Source organism: Megascapheus bottae, chromosome 2 (assembly GCF_031878675.1).
Source record: "Megascapheus bottae isolate mThoBot1 chromosome 2, mThoBot2.hap1, whole genome shotgun sequence".
NCBI lineage: Eukaryota > Metazoa > Chordata > Mammalia > Rodentia > Geomyidae > Megascapheus > Megascapheus bottae.
The window spans coordinates 86,285,430-86,307,823 of NC_143510.1; the positions used below are offsets into that span (position 1 = coordinate 86,285,430).

At 43.2% G+C, this 22,394-nt stretch overlaps 1 protein-coding gene across 4 annotated transcripts; it reads left to right on the forward strand.

Moving 5' to 3' along the window:
- Positions 1-422: 422 nt before the first annotated feature.
- Positions 423-21,655, forward strand: Fbxo7 (F-box protein 7). Of its 4 annotated transcripts, none has more exons than XM_090328582.1 (9): positions 423-762; positions 3,961-4,255; positions 8,601-8,828; positions 10,621-10,762; positions 13,430-13,513; positions 14,731-14,826; positions 17,243-17,419; positions 19,687-19,724; positions 20,973-21,655. In XM_090328582.1, exons 1-9 carry the CDS (start codon positions 641-643, stop codon positions 21,360-21,362), a joined length of 1,572 nt encoding a protein of 523 aa, XP_090184708.1. In that variant the 5' UTR covers positions 423-640; the 3' UTR covers positions 21,363-21,655. The 4 variants fall into 4 exon arrangements, with proteins under 4 accessions (XP_090184708.1, XP_090184710.1, XP_090184709.1 ...); XM_090328584.1 differs by lacking the exon at positions 423-762 and adding an exon at positions 890-992; XM_090328583.1 differs by lacking the exon at positions 423-762 and adding an exon at positions 895-992 and having other exon boundaries at positions 4,113-4,255.
- Positions 21,656-22,394: the final 739 nt, after the last annotated feature.

The following is a 22,394-nucleotide window of genomic DNA, read 5'->3' on the forward strand; positions in this document are numbered from 1 at the left end:
GGGTGGTGAAGATGAGCTGAGCTTGGATCTTGTCTATTATCCCCTCCCCCGGTGCCCTCTTCCCGGTGAACTTCATCCTCGTCGTCTGGCCTCCACCATTCTCATCCCTTTGCTTGGGAGGCTGGGGCGCGCGGCGGGACCCGGCCCACAGCAACAGATGGCGGGACGCACGGTTACAAGTCAGTGACTGTCGCCCCAGAGCTGGACTCGATCTAAGGCTCCTCAGTGCGGCATCGTGGAAGACAGCGGGTGGCGGGGGGGTCTGGTCCGAGGGCAGCAGCCCTCGCTCAGCCCGGACGCCCGTGGAAGGGCCGAGCTCAGCCAGGGAGGCGGCGGCCACTGGCGCCCCGGCGTCCGGCGCCGGCTCCGCGCTTGCGCAGGGCGCGTGTCGCGCTCAGGCACGGCCGCCGCACGCCGAGCCATCGATCGGAAGCTGGCTGCCTCGGCGCCCGGGTCGCCCGCCTTGCGAGGGGTCGGCTCCAGGGGGCGTCCTGAGCGCCGAGGGGCTCCTGAGGCGACCTCCCGGGCGCGGCTTGTTCTCCGGTGACTTCCCAGCGCCCCCTTCACCCCGTCCGCTCCGGTAGACGCTGTGGGCCGACACCCCTCACCCCACCCCCGTGGCGCTCCCACCGCCGCCGCCATGAGGCTGCGGGTGAGGCTTCAGAGGCGGACCGGGCCGCTGGAGATCCCGGAGGCCGAGCCGACGCTGGGCCAGCTGCGTGCGCACCTGAGCCGGGCCCTGCTGCCCACTTGGGGGTACAGGTAGGCGGGGCGCTTCCGGGAGGAGCGGAGGGCGGCGGGGGGGGGGGGGGGGAGGAAGGGATGGGGGTGTCACGCGCGGGCGGGGCGGGGGAGGAGGAGGAGGAGCGGGGCGACGCGAGTCACGTGACGGCCGCTGTCCCGCAGCGGTGCGGGTGGCGCGCGGGCCAGCGGCGTAGTCCTGCGCGGGACGACCATGGCCCGGCCTCCCGGGGGCGCCGCTCCCCTCCGGGGTGAGTGACGGGGCGGGTGTGTGTGGGGGGGGGGAACCCCGGGAATCCGGCTTTAAACTCTGCCGGAGTGAGTGAGGGCATCTTGATGGAAAAGTGACAAAGCCGGGCGAGTAGTGTACCCGAACCCCGAAAGTTGTCCCCCCCCCCCCCCCGCGTCCCCATCCCGGCCGCCGTTCCTCCGCGCCGCCCGGATCGCTGGTTTAAGGCTGGGTCGGACGGGCGCGCGTGCCCCGGTCCCGTCCCGGTCCCCGTCCCGATCCCCAGGGCTGCGGGCCGGGCCGGTTTCCATCCCAGGCCGGGGCCGGGCCCCCATGTGTCGCCCTCCCCATCTCAGAGAAACAGAACAAAACCGATCTGCGGGAGTGCAGGGGTTTGAGGCCGAGAAAGGGAGCAGGGACCCTGCTCGGGTGTTAATTCGTGGGGGCTGCAGGTGTCGTCCCTTGGCCTGGAGCGAAGGGACACTTGTAAGGGTGACCTCTTCAGCTAGCCAACCCCGAGCTACTGAACAGAGGAGGAATGAGCTAGGCCCTAAGGGTCGTCTTTGCGTTAATTGAGGGTGGTGGGTTGTTTTTTTTAATTGTAGGGATAAGGTATAGAGCCGTTACAGTTCCATTCGTCAGGTAATAGAACCTTGATGCCCCTTCTCATGGTTTTGTCCCCCTTTAGTTGAGGTGTTTCATAAGACTTTTTTTTTTTTCTCTTTTAATAAGCTTTGACTTTTTAAAGGGAATTTAGTGAAAGGAAGCCATACTGGGACTGCCCATACTTTCCATTTTGGGGTTAAGACTTTGAAAGAGGGCAGACTCACTTCTGATCTTTAACAGATTAGACATAAAATAAAAAGTGAAGTATTGTGAACTCCTTCTAAGCCGTGGAGTGATGACATGGCCTGTTGATTTGTGGTATGAAAGCCTGTGCCTTCCATGATAATATTACTCCATCACACATTTTTAAGTTTCTCTTTTTAGATATGCATGCGTATATTAATTTTGTAAAAGCGGGACAGGATGTGAAACAAGATGACCGTGTTGATTTTTCTTTCAACTTTTTTTTTTCTTCCAGGTTTTTAAAATTTTTTCTTTCAGGTTTTCATAAGCTAGAAAGCTTGTGAAAGTGACTGCATTCCTCTTTTAAAAATATATTTTTTATTGTTTATATAAAGTGATATACAGAGGTGTTACAGTTTCATAAGTCAGATAATGAGTACAGTAACTCATTCTTAAAGCATACTTATTTGATAATAAATGGGGAGTTGTTCATTGTGTTTGTATGATGTTACTTTTAAATGTTCTTTGCTGAGCAAGTAGATCAAAAATTGCTGTAAATATGTAGGAGTTTCAAAGACTTGAATTTTCTAGTGAAGTGCAGCGTTCCTCACCCTCCTCCCTGCCCTTAATTTCGGAAAATAGAATCGTGGAAAAAAACTAGCCCTTTTTCTTAAAGTGAGAAGGAAGGCTGATATTTTTTATTAAACAGAATGTACCTTATCTTTTCTGCAAACAGAACATGCATTGTCCTAGAAACTTTTTTTTTTTTAAAGAATCAGCCTTTTGCTATGACAAATGGTGTACAAATATATTGTTCAAAGTGCCCTCTGCCATTTTGTTGAAGTCTGGATGTTGTTTTCATGGGCAAGTTGGCAGGTTTTCAACTTTAGGTTTATCAAAACATTTTGAAAACAAGCAGGCTACTTGTTTCCTAATGAGCAAGAGCAACTCCTTCTCTATCAAATTTACTTTTTTCTATCAAATTATTTCTTAGTGAAAAATGTATGTATGTGAAAGAAAATATTTTGAGTGTTTTTCAACATGTATCATGTGAGAAAAGTAAACCTGTATGCAGAGGAACTTATCCTTTTAAGTCAAACCACCTGTTAGGCTGAATGGATGAAAGTTCTTGCTGAGGGCTGTTGAACTCTTAGTTAGCACAAACTCTACAGCTCTCGACTAAGCTATGTATGTTGCTACAGGGATGCATTTTCACTTATCTTTAGGAGGATGGGTGCATTTGTATTATCATCTACATACACTCATCTTGGTTTGTTTGAGGCTATGATCTGATAAATTAGCCATGCAAGCAAACTGACTTCAGCTCAGTTTTCCCATCTAATGGTTTGGAAGCTTGCCATTGTCTCACAAAATATTTGCCAAGCACTGGAGGCATAGTTTAAAATGGACCCTCAATACTTGATCTTTTCAAACTTTTCTTAGGTCTGGGGAAGACAAGTCACTAGATAAGTGCTATGTTTTAAAACAGTGGTGTTAGAGAAAAGCTTGAATGTGGACTAGAAAACTCTGTAGGTCTCGGAGAAGGCTTCTCCCAAGGGGTAAGGTTTGAGCTGAGACCTAAATGATGAGGAGGAGTCAGTTATTTGAAGATCTGGAGGAGCAGTTACTGAGGCCTACAGGCTGCAGTGGGGTTGGGTGATGGAGCACAGTAAGTGAAAGGAAGGATGGCAGATGCCATGGGAGAAGAGAGAAGGAGACAAATGTCAGGCTTCAGGTATCAGGCTTCAGATGCCTTGTTAAGAGTTTTGCTCCAAGTTCATTAGCAGCCAATGGTGGGTTTTCAGAAAGGAAAAATGTAGTCTAATTATATTGTAGAAAGTGTTTCACTGAATTTTGTTATTATAAAACAATTTTATGTAACAAAGGAAATGTGTAAATTAAACCGACATAAGTTTAAGAATCATCCTCACTATAAAGATGTCAGTGTTAACAAGTATGTATTTTGGAATGGATCTTGATAAAGGCATGGATAATAATAGAGAAGTCTATTTATCCCCCCCAGGCTAATCTTTTAGCCATCAGAAAATTCAACCCTAGGCATCTGATGATATGGGCAAGTGATTTTGTCATTACTTAGCTCTTGTAGGGTCATACCATGTGCCTTCTATATGTTCCAAATGTATTATTTAGAGGAGTGGTAGTAGGTAGCTCTTACTATCCTTATCCATCTTTCTTGGCAGTTCTGATACCCGATTTGCAATTACATTGAACAACAAGGATGCCCTCACTGGAGATGAAGAGACCTTGGCCTCGTATGGGATTGTTTCTGGGGACTTGATATGTTTGATTCTTGAAGATGCCATGCCAGCCCCTAATTTACCTTCATCCACAGATTCAGAGCATTCCTCACTCCAGAATAATGACCAATCCTCTTTGGCCACTGCCACCAATCAGGCCAGCATTGTAGCTGAACAACGGAGTGATTCATTCCAAGGACTGGCGGCCCAATCTGATGTCTGGAAGAATGACAGTTTGGTGGGTACCAGAGGGAAAGTTAAGAAATATAGTAGGCAGTGAGTCAGATTGGCACCTCAGCTGAATTTATGCTCTAGTTGGGATTGATTATCTGCCTTAGTTGACTACATATTATGTTCTTATAAAACACTTCTGGACCAGAATTGAGATGGCATTCTAAAGTAATGTGCCTAGCTTTTACTTATTTTTATTCAGATACTCCTTCAGAGCTATTCCCGGTGTCTTCAAGCTTATAATTTTTAGCTTTTCTTCCCTGGCCTGCTGCATTCATTAAGGCTGTTCAGTTATTTCCAAATCATTTCCAGGACATTTATGGCTAGAATTTTAAATTAAATTTAATAATGTGTGCTGATGTTTTATTTTTCTGGAACCAGCTCCTCTCCTTTGTCCTTCAGTATCACTACAGCTTGCTTTTAAAAAAAAAAATTGTATTTTATTGTCAGGATAATGTGTAGAGGGGTTACAGTTGCATTCATCATTGCTTCTTGAACCTTGAACCTTGATACTCCTGTTTTTGTCCCTCTTTTCTCTCCCCTCTTCCCCGTCCCAGTCATCTTGTTTTCCCCCTTCCCTATTTCAGATAAACAAATAAGTGTATATACAGTATACCTGTATACAAATTCAGATACAGAAACTTCATGAGATTAACTATATGTGGGGAAAAAAGAGAAAAGAAATAACGTCACTTAGTACATCAAGAACAGCAATCACAAAGATAAACCTTTTGTTTCATTAATCTACAGTTCATTTTGTTTAGACTCATCCTGTATGACTTTATGTTCACAGCTTTTGAGCTACTGTGGTCTTCTGCTAGGAGAATCCTAGTTGTGTACTACTTATTACAAATGAGGAGAAGTGGGGCTGTGGCTCCAGAGGTAGGGCGGTAGCCTTGAGCTGAAGAGCTCAGGGACAATGCCCAGACCCAGAGTTCAAGCCCCATGACTGACAAAAAAAAAAAAAAAAAAAAAGCTACATATGAGGGAAACCATGGAGCCTATGCTCTTTTGGGTCTAGCTTACTTCACTTAATATGATTTTTCCAAGTCTTTCCATTTCCTTACCAATGGGACGATGTCATTCTTTTTGATGCAGCATAGAATTCCATTGTGTGTAAGTACCACATCTTCATCCATTCATCTGCTGAGGGGCATCTGGGTTGATTCCATATCTTAGCTATGGTGAATAATGCTGCAGTGAACATCGTTGTGCTAGTAGTTTTAGTATGCTCTTGTTTCTGGACATTTGGGTAAATGCCAAGAAGTGGGATTGCTGGGTCATAGGGGAGCTCTATGTTTAGTCTTTTGAGTAATTGCCATACTGCTTTCCAGAGTGGTTGAACAAGTTTACACTCTCACCAGCAGTGTAGTAGTGCTCCCTCCTGGCCACATCCCTGCCAACATCTGTTATTAGATTTCTTGATCATGACCATTCTTACTGGGGTGAGGTGAAGTCTCAAAATTGTTTTGATTTGCATTTCTTTTATGATTTGCATTTCTTTTATGGCCAGAGATGGCGAGCATTTCTTCATATGTCTATAGGCCATTTTTTTTTTTTTTTTGGTGGAGCATGGGGCTTGAACTCAGCCCTGAGCTCTTCAGCTCAAGGCTACCTCCCTACCCTTGAGCCAAGCCCTACTTCCCCTTTTTTCTAGAGGTTAATTAGAGATAAGAGTCTCAGGTCCTTTTGTACCCGTGCTGGCTTTGAACCTTGACCCTCAGATCTCAGCCTCCTGTGTAGCTAGGATTACAGGCATGAGCCACAGTGTCCAGTTCTATAGGCCATTTTTATTTCCTCTTCAGAGAAGTCTCTCTTTAAGTCTTTAGCCCACCTTTTAATGGGATGGTTGTTTCTTTGAGGATTTATTTTGAGAGATTCAGTTTTTTGAGCTGTAGGTATATTTTAGATATGAGGATTACTACAGCTTTGGTGGGCTTTCTGACTCACTCTCTAGGCCTTTAGCAAGCCCTGTCAGCTGTCCTTTTTCAGGCGTCCAGCTTTACTGTTCAGCTTCCCCAACTTTGCATTATTCTGTTCCCTTGCTCTGAGTCACTATATCAGAGATGCTCATAATTTTGATGTTAAAAACAGGCCAGTTATCGCTAGTCCTTCCCTGCTGTTTCACGGAAGATAACGTTATTTATTGGCCTTTCTGTTCTCTCCTACATACTCATCTCCAGCCAGACCTGACTCCCCACCATTCCTCTTCCTTTATTCACATACTCTTATGTGAAAGTACATAAGTAATGCTCAAGTAATGCTCAAGTCCTTAAGGCAGTAAGATCTGCTGCTAAGCCAGAAACCAGTAGAGGTGAATTTTATTCTTATATTTAATTATAAGTTTCTCTTTTACTGTATTTGGGAATTCATCCAGGACTTGCTGCCTTTAATGAAAAACAGGGAGACAGGTACCAGGCCTGAATATTTGCCCTAATGCATTCAAGTCATTTGTTGCAGTCTGTTGTAAATGGCTGGTGGCAAACAGTTTGGAATAGTGTCTTCCATTTCCACACATGGAGACTGTGATGGACAGTCCTATCAGAGTGGCTCAGCAAAGGCCGTGGTTCCTAGGGAGGCAGAAGAAGGTTCGACAAACCTACAAGGGCACTAGGATCTCTCTCTCACACAGGTGATTAGCCCAGGATAACCTTGTTCAAATCTCCCTACGTATATTCCACCCCACAGACTTGTCAGTAAGTAGTCAAAGCTCAAAACTTAGGCATAGCGGGAAAAGAAGCAAAGATACAGTATTTCATAATTTAGTACGGTGTTTTCATAATTTAGTACAGTGTTAAAAATAGTTTTTAACATAGTTAAACATAGTTTTGCTAAACAATTATGGAAATGGTTTTATGCCTTCCGCCCTTTCAAGGTGTGGGTGAATCATCACTGGCCTTCCAATTTTCACAAGTGAATTTTTTTTTTTCATAGCCATTAAGACTTAGGTCCTCAGAGATTTTGAAGGCACAGTTGACAGTTCTGACTCTTTCTCATTTCTCCAGCCCTTAACTTTTACAATGTAATTTTAATTTCCTCTGTCCCTTGTTTAATGAAAATGCAAACTTAAAGAAACATCTGCTTTGTATTAAGAATTGAGCACAAGTCCAGAAGTGCTTTCTGAACAAAATCAGTATAATGACTTAGCCAAATTTTTATAAGCTGGCAACTATGATTAGTGATTTGACCTTTCGGAGTAACAATTGCCGAATCTCTAAGAAGATCATGGTGAGAAAACATGTTGGAAACAAAAACATTATGATGTCATCTATCATCATTTGTTTGACAGGCATTGATTGAACATCTGTGTACTGTGTGCTAGGTTCTTTGAGTGACTTGCATGTAGTCTGGTCCTTGATAAGCCTGTAGACATGGAGGGATGCAGTGCTCCTGATGCAGTGCACCTGAAGTTGAGTACCATGTAATGAGAAGGCCTTGGCAAGCTTTGCTGGTGTGGGAATGCTTCGTGTACAGGACTGGCAGAAAGGGAGCAAAAGGAGTTGGGGACCAGCTTAGGAGCTGAGACAGACAATTTTGTAGGCTGTGTTTCTTAGAGCATTCTCTGAATAACTTGTTTCATGAATTTGTCATTAAGTATTAGGAGTTTCCTAAGAATTGGTGATGAAGGATAATGTGTCCTGGTTAAATGTTAGGCACACATTACCATCATTATTCCCATCATTATTCCCAGATTTCTCAGAACTTTTGTAATGCTAATGCTGTCTTTTGTGATTATTGAGGCTGTGGTTAGGTGGCAATAGTGTGGGTCATTTTCCCACCTACTCCCAGAATATCTAGGGCACCCAGAATATCTTGGGCTGCCATCAAAGGCACACTTGTCAGAAATTCTGCTGCCCGTCTGGGGAAAATTCTGCTGGGTTTAAACCGGGACATAGACATGATAGGGTTCTTACCTGCCATGACACCGGCTTCGAAGGTGGAGTGTGTTGGAAGATGAGGAGGATGGGCAGGCCACTTGCAGGAATGTTGTGTGGGAAGCCTGGAGGCTTCCCAGTGGGGCAGGAAGGGCAGCTTTAGCAGTATCAGGAATAGGTCTCGATGGATCTCTGTCTTCAAATTCCAGACTGGCTTTGGTTAGGTAGAGGGCGGACTTGAGGCTGACTTCCAGGTTTGGAGAATGTTCACTACAATCCCAGTATGTAGAGGATTCAGGACAGAGGAACAGTTGGTTGCAGTCTCATTGTTTATGAGCACTCCCTTGAACTATCTCTGGTTTCTGAGCCCAGTGATGTGCTTTGGCTTTTAGCATTAATCTCATTTCACTTAGGATACAAATTGTACTACGTAAAAGTATTTTTAATGAATTCATGTGTTTTTGTTATTTTTTTCAGTCAGGGCCTAGTCAAAATTTGGGAGCTGAGTCAATTCAAGAGGCCGTGGATATGGATGAGGGCTCAGGCTTCTGTCCCTCAGAGCCAATGCTGTGCAGTGAAGCAGGGGATGGGCAAGTGCCACATTCCTTAGAGACCCTGTATCAGTCAGCTGACTGCCACAGTGCCAGTGATGCCTTGATAGTGCTGGTCCATCTCCTCATGCTGGAGTCAGGTTACATACCTCAGGTAAGTCCATCAGCAAACCCAGGTACCTTGTGAGAGTGGAAGTTTTCCACTGGGACAGGATATGTCAGGAAATTTCCACGAAGGCGAGGGGCATTCCAGGTTCCTTGATCACATACCTTGGGTAGTGAATGTAAAATGTTGAATGCAGTAGGTATTCAGTATGCCCTTTTCTGTTCTCTTCGTTAGTCTCCTTCTCCTTAGTTTTTAGTATTACACAGGCAATGGTGACTGTGGTAGAAACAAAGAAAAGCTACTTGAGTGTTATACAGCAGCGCATGAGTGAGAATGTGTTGGTGCCTGTGGACTGGGTGTGGTGAAAGACTGGGTGTGGTGAACAGCTAGTGCACTAAATATTGTTTTTAAGTTAGTGATTGAAATGTTAGAAATTTGTAAGATTCAGTTAGGAAGAGAGATGTTTATCAGTGAATGAATCAACTACAGTCTAAGAGTAACATCTGTCTACGAATGTCTGCTGCCAGGCATTGTGCCTTACCTATGGTCAGGTTGCTTATACATGTGTGTGAGCAAGTAATATGAGACTGTAGCAGTGATGAAGAATCTACAGCATGACACTACTGTACTGCCAGTTTCTAGTAGAGATATCTACATCTACAGAGTGCCAGGGATTCAAGTTCTCCCAAACTTGAATGTGCTAATACCTGGAATATTATTAGATTGCAGATTCCGACTTCATGATCCTAGGCTTCTGCACACTACCGCAGAATACCAGTGCTGATGGCCTGTGGCCATGTGAAGGATGACAAGATGTAGAGGAATTCATAAGTGGGCAAATGAGAGACAAACTGAAGATAATTATAAATAACAAACATAAGCTAACAATAAAATTACACAATCGACTCTGACCAGAAAGATGAAAAGGGGCTATATTTGAGCTGGGGTTTCAGATAATGGCATGATTTTGCTAAGTGATCTTTGGAGAGAAATTGAGCTTTATTTCTACTTTATATATTAAAATAATCTTTTGTCCATTCTGGGACTTGAACTTAGGGCCTGGGCTTTTTTGTGCTCAAAACTAGTGCTGTTGACATTTGAGCCAAAGCTCCATGTCTCGATTTTTGGTGGTTAATCGGGGACAAGAGTCTCATAGATATTCCTGGGCAGGCTAGCTTTGAGCTACAATCCTCAGATCTCAGCCTGCTGAGTAGCTAGGATTATAGGCATGAGCCACCGATGCCCTGTGCAAACAATTTTTGATAGATGTCAAAATATGTTATCTCCTATTAACAGCAGTTTTAATGAAAGATAGCATATAATAGAAGATAGCATATTTTGACATCTTCTATTAACAGCAGTATTAGTGGCAACACACTCTTATTGGTGAGGCTTTCTTTCTAAACATGTTAGGAACTTTTTGGATTTTGGGCCTGGGTGAAGGGAGTCCTGGAGTTCTTGAATTCAGGGTCTCACACTTGCTAGGCCAGCTCTCCACTACTCACTTGAATCAAGCCCTCTGTCCTTTTACCTTGTACTTTTGGAATAGGGTTTTGGATTAGTACCCAGGCTGGTCTGGACTTTGATCTTCTGATTTGGGTTTTCTGCATAGCTGGAATAACAGACGTGCCACCATGTCCAATTATTGATTGAGGTGGGGTCTTGCAAACATTTTGGTCAGAGTTGTCTGAACTGTGTGATCTTTCTGGTCTCTGTCTCCTAGGACTGTAGATGTGATCATCCCTCCTGGTCTAGACATTTAGTTGTTTCTTGTTTCTTTTTTCTTTTTTTCTTTTGAGTGTAATATCTCTTCATTCTTTGTTTTCATGGTATTCTTCAGGGGACAGAAGCCAAAGCAGTGTCCATGCCAGAGAAGTGGAAGTCCAGTGGCGTGTACAAGCTCCAGTATACACACCCTCTCTGTGAGGGGGGCTCTGCTGTGCTCACCTGTGTGCCTCTGGGAAACCTTGTCGTCGTAAATGGTAACTGGACTGTGGGTTACCACTGAAGTGCATGGTGCTGTGTAGTCACTTTAGTGATTGGCTGTCATGGCAGAGATCTGAGTGCCATTTTCTTTAATTCCTGCACCACTGATGACCAAAGGATGGACTGAGGTTGATATGTGGGTTGGGGGCCTTCACTCTTTTTCTTTAATTCCTTTTTTCTTTTGCTGGTCTTGGGGCTTGAACTCAGGGCCTGGGCTCCATCCCTGAGCCTCTCTGTGCTCAGGCTAGCGCTCTACCAGTTGAGCCACAGTGCCACTTCCAGCTTTTTCTGTTTATGTGATACTGAGGAATTGAACCTAGGGCTTCATACATGCCAGGCAAGTACACTCTACTGCTATACCACATCCCCAGCCCCGCCATATTCTTTTGATGTAATATTTTGCTCTGAGGGGTTGTGAGTCTTACTGCATATGAACTCTTTGGAAATTACATTTTCTGTTTTCATACCTGTCTGTGGATGCCTTTATTTAAAAATGTTTATGTTTTTGGTTATACTTTTGTTGATTGGGTAAGTGCTCTACCATTTGAGTCACACTCCTAAGCCATTTTTATTTTTCTGAGTCTTATGCTTTTTCCTGGTCTGGTTTCAGACTACAGTCATCCTGCCTTTTCCTGGTCTAGTTTCAGACTACAGTCATCCTGCCTTTGCCTTCTACATTCATAGGATTGCAGATGTATGTAACCATATCCAACTTATTTGTTGAGAAAGGGGTCTCACTAATTTTTTTTTTGTGAAGGATGGCTTTGAACCATCATCCCTTGATCATCTCATTCTCTGCCTCCTGAGTAGCTGGGATAATGGATGCACCATTATATCTGGATTTGTTGTTTATTATTATTATTGTTACTGCCAATCCTGGGGCTTGAACTGTGGGCCTGATCTCTGTCCTGGGGCTTTCTCTGTCACTTAAGCCACAATACTACTTCTGGCTTTTTCTATGTATGTGGTACCGAAGAATTGAACCCCAGTCTTAGTGCATGCTAGGCAAGCACTCTACCACTAGGCCAAACTCCTGACCCTGTTTGTTTTTCTTATGAATGTTTTGAGCCAAGACTAGGAAATTGAACTGGGGTCCTCTTAGCATTTAGGCATCTGACAAGCAATTCCCAGAAACCGGCTAAGGTTCTGAAACTTCAGTTTGTATGGGTTTCATTTGCCCTTCCCCCATAGAAGTCACAGAATAAAGAATTCCTTTAATTTTCCCCTCTTGGGAAGTTTGGCTGGGACAGCAGTGCTTCTTGTCTGGGGATGGTGCCTATCGCAGCTGCAGTAGTCTCTGGGACAGCCTGTGTCACACACACTGGGGATGTGAGCGGTGTGAGCATCATCAGGAGCTTTGTGTTTGTGTCTCAAGGTTTATCCTTTCTAGCCGGTTAAGAGGGTGGAGTAAAAGTAGAATTACTGTGTTGTTTTGTTCATGCAGCTCATCTTTCATGCATAGCAAAAGCTGTTGATTTGTTACCTTAGGCCAGGGACTTCCAGCATATTCTGCAGCTGCTTATTTTCTGCTGAGATGAGGCAGCCCCCTCACCACCAAAACTGGCAGCCATGCATTTGCCCCTCATTTATCCAGGTCCTGTGTTGGAAAGAAATCTTTTTCTCTGTGAGACATTTTGTGACTTACGGTATCTTAATCTTTGAAGCAGAAGATAGTTCTAGGTCCCCCTTTATATAATTTTTGCTGTTTCAATCACCAAATTCTTGTCCACGTTCTTTGAAAGTCTGCAGAGTTTAGCTGACCACTTTTGCGTTGCTCTGCCCCTGTCAGGCTGTGAGTGTGGGCTGCCTTTGGGACCTGCAGTGCCTCTCTAGTAATTCTTCACAAGTAGCAGATGGAGCTTTTAGTCTGACAGTTGTGTTCCTGGAGCATCAGCAATTTTTCCTCCTAAACTAATCATCATCTACCAAATAGTTAGAAGTAGGGTATACTTTTTGCCTCAGTTCTTAGAAAAACAATGACATGAATATAATACCTACTAAATGTCCTGATAATATCTGAATGTTTGGCTTTTTGTTCCCTTTCTTTTGTTGGCAAATCCATTTCCTGCAAATTTGTACCATAGCCAGTGACTCCCAGGCTGGAGTCTGAGAAAGAACAGTGTGTCCTGGAACCTTCCCTTCAGCGGGGCTTGGGGTGCACATGTGCAGAAGCACCTCACTGCTGCTTGCATGGGCCAGGATGAAGTGCGCCTTTTACGCATGACTAAATTCAGCCTAGGGATGTCAAGAATATTGGTCCTTTGGGTCCAGAGAGGGATGACAGTGTGAAAACAAGCGGGATTGTTTTAATGAACAAGGGCAGACCCATTGCCAAGGGTTAAATTTTTTTTAAAAAATGTGTTTTTAGTGACTTCATTAGCAATAATGGGTTCATTGTGCTTTGTTGCTTGCTATTAACCTTGCAGTATCTCTCAACTACTAATAAGCTGCTGGTGATGCTTGGTAGGTTGCATAGAAAGATGTATATTGTAGCTTGTAACAGTAGTATTTGAGAATGATTTTCCTTGATGACAGGATTACACTTTTGACCTTGCTGTGAGGAAAGAATTAGGCCAGAGCTTTTTTTTTTTTTCCAGGACAGTGTATCCTTAGTATGTGGGAGACAAGGAACACAAACCCACCATCTTTGTTCTTATTTACAGCTACATTGAAAATCAGCGGTGAGATTAAAAGTGTGAAAAGGTTGCAGCTTCTGCCCGAATCCTTTGTCTGCACAGAGGAGCCAGGTGGGTAGTGATGTTCAGTTTGGAGTGAAGTTTTGAGAGGCTTGCTTTTCAGACCAAGAAGACAAGTGGGTTTTTTTTTTTTTGGTCATGGGGCTTGAACTCTGGGCCTGGGCACTGTCCCTGACCTCTTTAGCTCAAGGCTACCGCCCTCCCCCTTGAACCACAGTGCCACTTCTGGTTTTCTAGTGGTTAATTGAAGATAGAGTCTCATAGACTTTAGTTCCCACAATCTTCAGATCATAGCCTTCTGAGTAGCTACTATTGCAGGTGTGAGCCACCGCACCCAGCTTAAGAGAAAGTTTTCTTTTAAAACTACTCTTCAGTTAAACTCAAATGGAGGCAGACAGGTGGTCAGAGGAGAAACTTGGGGGGAGGGGAATGACTCCTCTCAGTTCCTACTCTGTGCTGGTTCATGGCCAGTACAAAGTAGCACAAAGGAGTGCCCTTCCCTTTGGTCTTCACAGTAAGCTGAGAAGGTAGGGAGAGATGGGAGTGTTGGGTCCTGTGCAACCACAGCAGCACCTACTAGGGGAAGGCCTGCTAGACCTTCCCTAAAAAGTCTTCCCCACAGCCTAGGGGGTTGCTTGGAAGGCCTTGAGACCTGTTCTTGTTAATCCTAGGGCTGCAGAAAAATATTCTGGCCAGTGCCCCCAGTATGGCAGTTTTGGGGGTGGGGGTGGGGACAGGCACATGTGTAGCAAGTGGCTAAAATTGACTATTCAGAGTCAGACACGTGTAGCTTTGTCCCTTCTCTTGACACTGGTTATGGACAGTACTTTGTCCTGTCTCTTACTCCTGGGAGAACTAATGGATGAGAAGGCTGGAAAACCGCTTGACTCATTATGTAAGGACCGTTACCTTCCTGAGATGTAAGCTCCACAAGACTGTGTCCCCATTCACCAGTGCTCACAGCAGATGTGTGGACCCATAGCAGCCTTGCTGTTCATCTGATCTTGCACAAGCTTTTTCTATACTTGTAGCCTATAAGCTACATAGATTGGGCCTGACTCTGGTCTGGCTCTGTGAACTTGATACGTTTATTAGTTTTACATGGAAGATTCACTGTACTTCCTTTGCTTTGGTTTATATATATATATATATATATAATATATATATTATATATGAGTTGTTTGTGGAAATTGTTGTTGTTGCTTTTAGTTGGACTGGCAGAAGAATACAGACATTAAGATTTTTCCTGTTGAATTTTTTAAAAATAGGTGAAAATGCAGCCCAAGTGTACAAAGATCTTCAGAAGCTGTCCCGCCTCTTCAAAGACCAGCTGGTGTACCCTCTCCTAGCCTTCACCAGACAAGGTGAGAGATGACAAATTGTCACTGGTGGAATGTGGACATCAGTGTGCTTGTTGACCAATACTCGATAGCTCCCCCCCCCCCGCCCACTGAAATTCTGCTCTCCTAGCTTCAGTGTTAATTTATTAAGTGTGTAATGAACTTCCATTAAATTTTTTGTTTATTTGTTTGAAATGGGGACTTTCTATGTAGTCCAGGCTGGCTTGAACTTTGTCTGTGTGTGTGTGTTGTGTGGGAGAGGAGGTCAGGGGGCTTGAACTTGGCCTGGGCACTGTCCCTGAGCTCTTTAGCTTGAGGCTACTGCTCTACACTCGAGCCAACCCCCATTTCCCGTTTTCTAGAGGTTAATTGGCGATAAGAGTCTCAAGTTCTTTAGTGCCTGGGCTGACTTAGGAAGGTGAGATCTGAGGATCACAGTTCAGAGTCGTAATCTGAGCCTCCTGAATGGCTAGAATTACAGGCGTGAGCCACTGTGCCTGGTTGGCTTGAACTTTTGTCACCTTTTTTTTTGTCAGTTGTGGGACTTGTTCTCTGGGCTTAGGTGTTGTCCCTGAGCCCTTCAGCTCACAGCTATCGCTCTATCTCTTGAGCCACAGTACCAGTTGAGAACTGGTCTTCTTGCCTCTGCCCCAAGTGCTGGAATTATAACCCTCACTGCCATGCTGGCTTTTAGAGCCATGCTTGTATTGTAGTACTAACCAGATTTCTTCCCTTGTAAGGTTATGACTTGAAGGTAGGGGATAGAGCTTACTCATTTTTGTGTTCTCATAAATATATAAGGTATAACTTGTTAATTGGGTCTAAGGTTTTTTTCTTTAAGCCATTTACTGGACATTGTATGCCAGGCATTTTCTTGGATTTTTTTACATGTTAGTGGATGACCAATGCTAGTAACTTTGAAGTAGATTTCATTATATTCATTTTATGAACAATGAAATTGCAAATTAGTAAGGTTTATAATTTACTCAAGAACTTTGTACTAGTCAGCTTTATTTGTGTAACAGTAAAGAAATATTAACAAAATTTAGTGACCTAGAACATTTATTAAGAAATTTTAGTGACCTAGGGCAGACATTTATTTCTCAGTCATGTATATGTGATGTGTGGGTTTGCACTGACTGAAGGAGTAATCTTTATCCAGGACCACTCTTTCTGTGCTGGGTGGAGGAGCCAGTGGTCCAACCATGTATCGTTTCTCAAAGCTATGGCTCAGACATCTTCCACTCACATTTCACTGGGCAGAGCAAGTTGAAAGTGACCAAGGCTGACTGAAAGAAGGCCCAAATATAATGATGCAGTAGAAGGAGACAGAGACCCATACATAGTAGGCCACAGTCCTTTAGCTGGTTAGCAGACTTACACAATAGATCCACAGCCTTCAGTTCCATGGCAAGTCTGACTATAAAGTTATCAATACTTATGGCTTCAGGTTGCATGATGACTTGGTTATTATTACCATCATTTTCTGCTTGAGTTGCTGATGAGATAAAAAGAATGTGAATTTGCAAACTCTTAAGATGTGTGTTGGGTTTGGGTTTTCTTTGGTAATGGAGAACAGTCTCATAAATATTTTAAAAGGGCTATTTTAGGCTGAGGATCCCTGATGCACAAAATGAAATCCAAACTTGTAACTGAGCCCCATCAAGACTTTCAAAAAGTTTTGCTGGGGTTTGGATTTGGGGAACAGGGCTGCTCAATAGGTCATGTCCGAAAATACTTCAAAATCTGAAACATGTCTGGTCGCAGGCATTTCAGATGAAAGGTAATTTAAACAATTTCCATTTGACTTTGGGCCATATTTTTCTTTTTAAATTATTCAAACTTTTTATTAACACTGAGCTTTTACATCATATTTCAAATATCACGTTCTACAAACAAGTATTCAAGAAAAAAATATATGCAATCACTGTGGACCATATTCTTTCTTTTCTTTGTTTCTGAATTTTTCTATCTTTTCCTTAGCCTGTAAGATTGCAATTACTATTATTTGACAACACTCAAATGCTTGTAATATGCCAAAAATTATTCTAAGCACCTTCTGCTATATAGTAGCACATTTCTTATAGCCAAACAGTGAAGTATAAGCCATTTTACAAATGAGGTGATTGGGTTAGATAGAGATAACTTCTCAAAAGCAAGCATCCGATAAGTGTCAGGGCTGAGAACCAATGGGGTGGGGAAGAGTGAGGGAAGGGTTGATGTTTATCTGGACACATAGTATGTGTATGTGTGGGGAGGATATGTTTTAACACACACACACCCTTTTACAACTAATGTTAGCAATAAAGATAATTGATCATAGGTGGTACATAGTTGGATAGCTGGGACCACTGTTGGTTCTCACTTCAGAGGGGAATAGGCGGCAGCTTTTGTTGATCGTGTGTTCACAGGACCTGTTGCTTCTGTTTTCTCCTCTTAGCACTGAACCTTCCAGATGTGTTTGGATTGGTAGTCCTCCCATTGGAGCTGAAACTACGGATCTTCCGACTTTTGGATGTTCGGTCTGTCTTATCATTGTCTGCAGTTTGCCGTGACCTCCTGATTGCGTCCAATGACCCTCTGCTGTGGAGATGTTTGTACCTGCGGGATTTTCGAGGTGATTGCTGTAGTAACTACCTGAAAAGGGCATTTTTCTTATTGTGTGGTTGCTGAAGTCTCTGCCAGTAACTCAGCTTGCTGGAAATTTTTAGCTGTAGGTTGTGTCTTTCTTCTTTTTGACAGCACCAGTGTTTTGACAGTACCAGTGTTTTGAAATAAAGACTTTGTCCTCTACTACCCGAGCAACATTCTCATCACCCCCCCCCCTTTTTAAACTTTTGGTTATTTTTCAGATAGGATTTTTTATATTTTTTAGATTTGCACAGGGCTGGCTTTAGACCCACGATCTATCTCCCTATCTCTGCCTCTGTGTAGCTGGTATTATAGGTGTGAGCCACCATGCCTGCTTGTTTTGAGTTTTTAGAGTAAAGAAGATCTAAGTTTTGTAAATCTGCCTGTCTTCTGAAAATGTCTCCCATTGTGTTCTGAAAATGTCTCCCATTGTGTTTTTATGTGACCTCCCATTGTGTTTTTATGTGACCTGTCTACAATACAGACTACCCATTCCACATTATTTCAGGATGGTAAATCAGAACACAGGCTTATAACTCTTTAAAACATAATCCTCATTTCTGACTTAGAAACAAACTGTTTCTACCCTGCCTCCCTGGTCCAGGGCCATTGTGAGTAGGCGTGTGGACTCCTGTGGCAGGTGCCAGGGTAGCATCCTTTCTGTGCTCCTGTGTAACGTGGTCACTGTTACACAGTGAGGATGACAGACCTGTAAATTTTGGTGTGGACAATCTAACAGCAGCAACAAAAACACACTAGAAAAGAAAGTGGTATTTATTTTGTACCATAATATCCTTGCTTGGACAAAAACATTTCTATTTCTGTTATGTATGTATAGGTATTCTGTTTCTGTTATGTATGTATAGGTATACTGTGTTGTTAATAGAACCCTATATAACATTTTACATTACAAGATTGATAATCCTACATATAATGACTATAAAACCCTATATAACATTTTACATTACAAGATTGATAATCCTACATATAATGACTATAAAAAATGATGGGTAGATTCTTCCTTCCCCACTTAAAAAGAATACCAGGGCTAGGAGTTTGGCCTAGTGGTACAGTGCTTGCCTAGCATGCACGAAGACCTGAGTTCAGTTCCTTGGTATCATATACATAGAAAAAAAATGGAAGAAAAAAAATGGAAGAAAAAAAATGGAAGTGGTGCTGTGGCTTAAGTGTTAGAGCTTTAGCCTTGAGAAAGCCCAATGATAGTGCCCCAGGACTGGAAAAAAAAATAGAATACCACATTTGCTTGAATAGTTGAATTTTTTTTCCTTTAATGCTTGAACATGTATGAAGTATTTCTTTTTCCTTTAATGCTTGAAAATAAAAAGTATTTGTCATCTGTTTTCCTTTTCTTCCTTAGTTCCTAATTTTACTGTGCTTAAACCCTTGAACCAAAGTTTAAAATATTTTAGCACAATTGGCAGCAAATGTCATTAAACAAAAGACCAACATAGAATAAAGAAAAAGCAAACTGTGATATGTACATCAAGAAAACAAATACCCTTTGCATATAATATTGTAGTTCACATTATATATTATAGTGCATATATTTGCATATAATACACACACGAGGAAAAATACCATTTCTTTTGTATGTTCAAGCTGGGTAAGAAAGCTGTGATTCAATGTTTATGGGACTAGAGTTTTTATAGACTTTATTTTCATCTAAAGTAGTAACTTGTAGAGAATACATCATCAGTAGAGAATATATCACCAGCTTTTGTCTAAAGACTTCATCAGATGTCAGGTCAATTGGCTTCTTCCTTATTCCACATATTTCAAATAAATTGATTAAAAATATTTAGTTGTGATCATACTTCTGATAATTGAACCACTTAGAACATGTTTGGGAGAAAATTAACTGAAATGCAGATATGGAGTATGGTGTAGACTGAGATGCTGGAACATGAGACATGGGGTTCATACAGCTGCATGCCTAGCCGACCCTGGTGGGGAAGATGCAGTGCTGGACAGGAGTCACAAAGGGAGACCATGTTCCTCTGCCCCAGGTCCAGTGCTCAGTCATCAGCAAGCATAGACAGTGCCCACCACTGGAATATCAGGCAGGGCTTGAGCTCAGTTTAGAAAAGTACTGGTGCTCTATTAGACAAATGCCTCACCTTTCTTTTTATGTTTAATGAGTTACAGTGCAATTTCTTTAGAATCACAGTAGACCCTATGGAATGCTGGGTGAAGAGTGTTCTTAATGCTTTCCTTTTTGTTTGGCCTTTGCAGATAGCACCGTCAGAGTTCGAGACACAGACTGGAAGGAAGTAGGTGTTTTTAGATGTGAATGCTCATGTTCATGATCTAGAAGTAACTAGTGGATCATAGTTAAGAATGATATTTTTCACTTTTACTGTGGGCTTTATTTCATTAAATTGATTTCTCCATTTCAGTAGGTGGAAATATTTTTTTCCTTTTAGACTTTGTGCTTCTTATAATTATGCAGAAAAGTCTTTACAAGGATTGTTTTTCACCTTAACATAAAATTTTATTTCTCCTTTTTGTTTTTGGTTGGTCCTGGGACTTGAACCCTGGGCCTGGGAGTTGTTCCTGAGCTTTTCAGTTCACAGCTACCATTCTACCCCTTGAGCCACAGTGCCACTTCTGGTTTTCTTGTGGTTAATTGGAGATAAGAGTCTCACGGACTTTCTTGCCCAGGCTAGCTTTGAACCATGATCATCAGATCTCAGTCTTCTGAGTAGCTAAGATTACAGGAGTGAGCCACCATGCCCAGCTTCTCCTTTGTTTTTTCTTTCTTCTTTTTTTTTTTTTGCAAAACAACAACAATAACAACACATGCATTATGTTTGTACTGGAACAGTCTTAAGCTGTTAGCTAGTTAGAATAGTGCATCGTGAAAGGAATAACATGTATTTATCTGCACATGGCTGCTGCAAAAGATACTCACAGGTCTGGGACAGACACCTGGGATGCAGAACTGGAGAAGAATAAAGTCCCGTGGAAATCCACATAATTCCCTAGGCAGTGTCCCATATTCTCGAAACAGCCTTCTATTTTTTTTTAATTGAGATCCATTTTAAATTTGGGAGCTTATTGAGAAGCAAATGAATTTAAGGAGCTGCCTTTCACCCTTCTGAAACCTGGACTTTACTTGTAGGGTGACATTTTTAACAAATACATAAATTTTCAACTTAAGACAAGGCTGATCTAAATTTGCATATGAGCTTCTGAGCTCTAGTTGAGTCTTAAAAATACATATAGGGCATATATACCTGCCGTGGATTTCCTGTTCTTAAGAGTCGCAGTTGTTCAATTGCAGTGTGCTTTAGGAACAGAGCCCATGCTCACTTGACTCCTCCTGGAGCTGCTGCCCTGTTCACTCAGCTCGAAGCTGGCACTTGTGTCTACATGTCTTTTGTGCATTGCTTTCTTTGCAGTGTGGGAAAAGAGTAGTGTGGGAAAAGAAAAGTGTAGCTAGAGCTAAGCAGTAAAAAGCCAATGAGCTCTGGGGAAGCATACGAATACCTCACTGTTTCGTGTTCTTTCTTCTACAGCTCTACAGGAAGAGGCACAAGCAGAGAAAAGAAGCGCAGAGAGGGCGGCATGTGATGTTCCTGCCATCGTCGTCCCACCCCATCCCCTTCTATCCCAGCCCTCTGCATCCCATGCCCTTCCACCCGAGCTCACTCCTTCCTCCAGGAATTATTGGTGGTGAATACGATGAAAGACCCACACTTCCCTTTGGTGGGAATCCAATCAACTCCCTCATTCCAGGGCCCGGGGAGACACCCAGCCAGTTCCCGCCACTCAGACCACGCTTTGATCCAATGGGTCCACTCCCAGGACCTAACCCCATCCTGCCAGGGCGAGGGGGCCCCAGTGACAAATTTCCTTCCAGACCCAGCAGGGGTCGTTCCACTGATAGCCGGCTCCCATTCATGTGATTGAGGGGTAATGTCACTCTGGAGCTTGATCTTATGGTTTTGAAACTACCATAAACCTGCCATCTCCTGGGGGTGCTGGTCCCTGAGGTTGTTTTCTGACTGGTGGGGAGGGCCGCACTCCCAGAGCTGCCTAGTACCTGCATTTGCACCTGCAGGCTTCTCAATGCTGGAGGTTACTCCGACAGGCTTGGCTTTGGGAATTGTTTGCTACTGATTGCCCTCTTCTGACTTCCCCTGTAGAATGGAGCTTGCTGTACTGATAATGTCTTCTGACAAATTAAAAAAAATGCAAATGACAATCTGACTTTTATTACAGAAAGATATATAATACTTAGAAACAATCCACAGTGTTATTTGGACCTGTAAGAATTACCAGAGAACCTACTACTGGGCAGATTATTACTATAGGGAGTTTCTCAGCTATAACTTTTTTTTGCGGGGGGGGGGGGGGCGGGTATTGGTTGTGGGGCTTGAACTCTGGGCCTGGGCACTGTCCCTGAGCTCTTTAGCTCAAGGTTACTTTTGAACCACAGCACCACTTCCTGTTTTCTAGTGGTTAATTGGAGATAAGAGTCTCACATTCTTTAGTGCTCAGGCTGACTTTGAACTGTGATCCTCAGATCTCAGCCTCCTGAGTAGCTAGGATTACAAGCGTCAGCCTCAGCTGTAATTTTTTAAAAAGTAAAATTAGTAAAAGTAGAGCGAGTTGGGCTGAGTCTGGGTTGGATGTACCTTTTCTTTTGGGTCTCAGAGTGGAACTTTCTGGGCCCCGAGGTGGAAGACCATTGCATTACAGGGACTCCAGTTTCTAGCTGCTGGAGTCGAGGTGTCTTGACACCGTCAGCCCCGACCCCCCCCCCCCCCCCCGCCCCGTGTTCATAATCTAAGTACCATGTGTGATCCAGGTTCTTGTTCTTTAAAGAGCCTTCTTATTTGGAAGAATTTTATCAAGACTTAAAACATTCAAAATTCAACATTTATTATTTTCTACAACTAACAGACTAAACACAAATGACTTACACAAATAACTAT

Bases quoted from the DNA above. Each gene is read 5' to 3' on its own strand.
- Fbxo7 (XM_090328582.1), top strand. From the start codon at position 641: ATGAGGCTGCGGGTGAGGCTTCAGAGGCGGACCGGGCCGCTGGAGATC. The intron at 4,256-8,600 runs GTGGGTACCAGA...TATTTTTTTCAG, and splicing joins TCTGGAAGAATGACAGTTTG to TCAGGGCCTAGTCAAAATTT. The intron at 10,763-13,429 runs GTAACTGGACTG...TCTTATTTACAG, and splicing joins AAACCTTGTCGTCGTAAATG to CTACATTGAAAATCAGCGGT.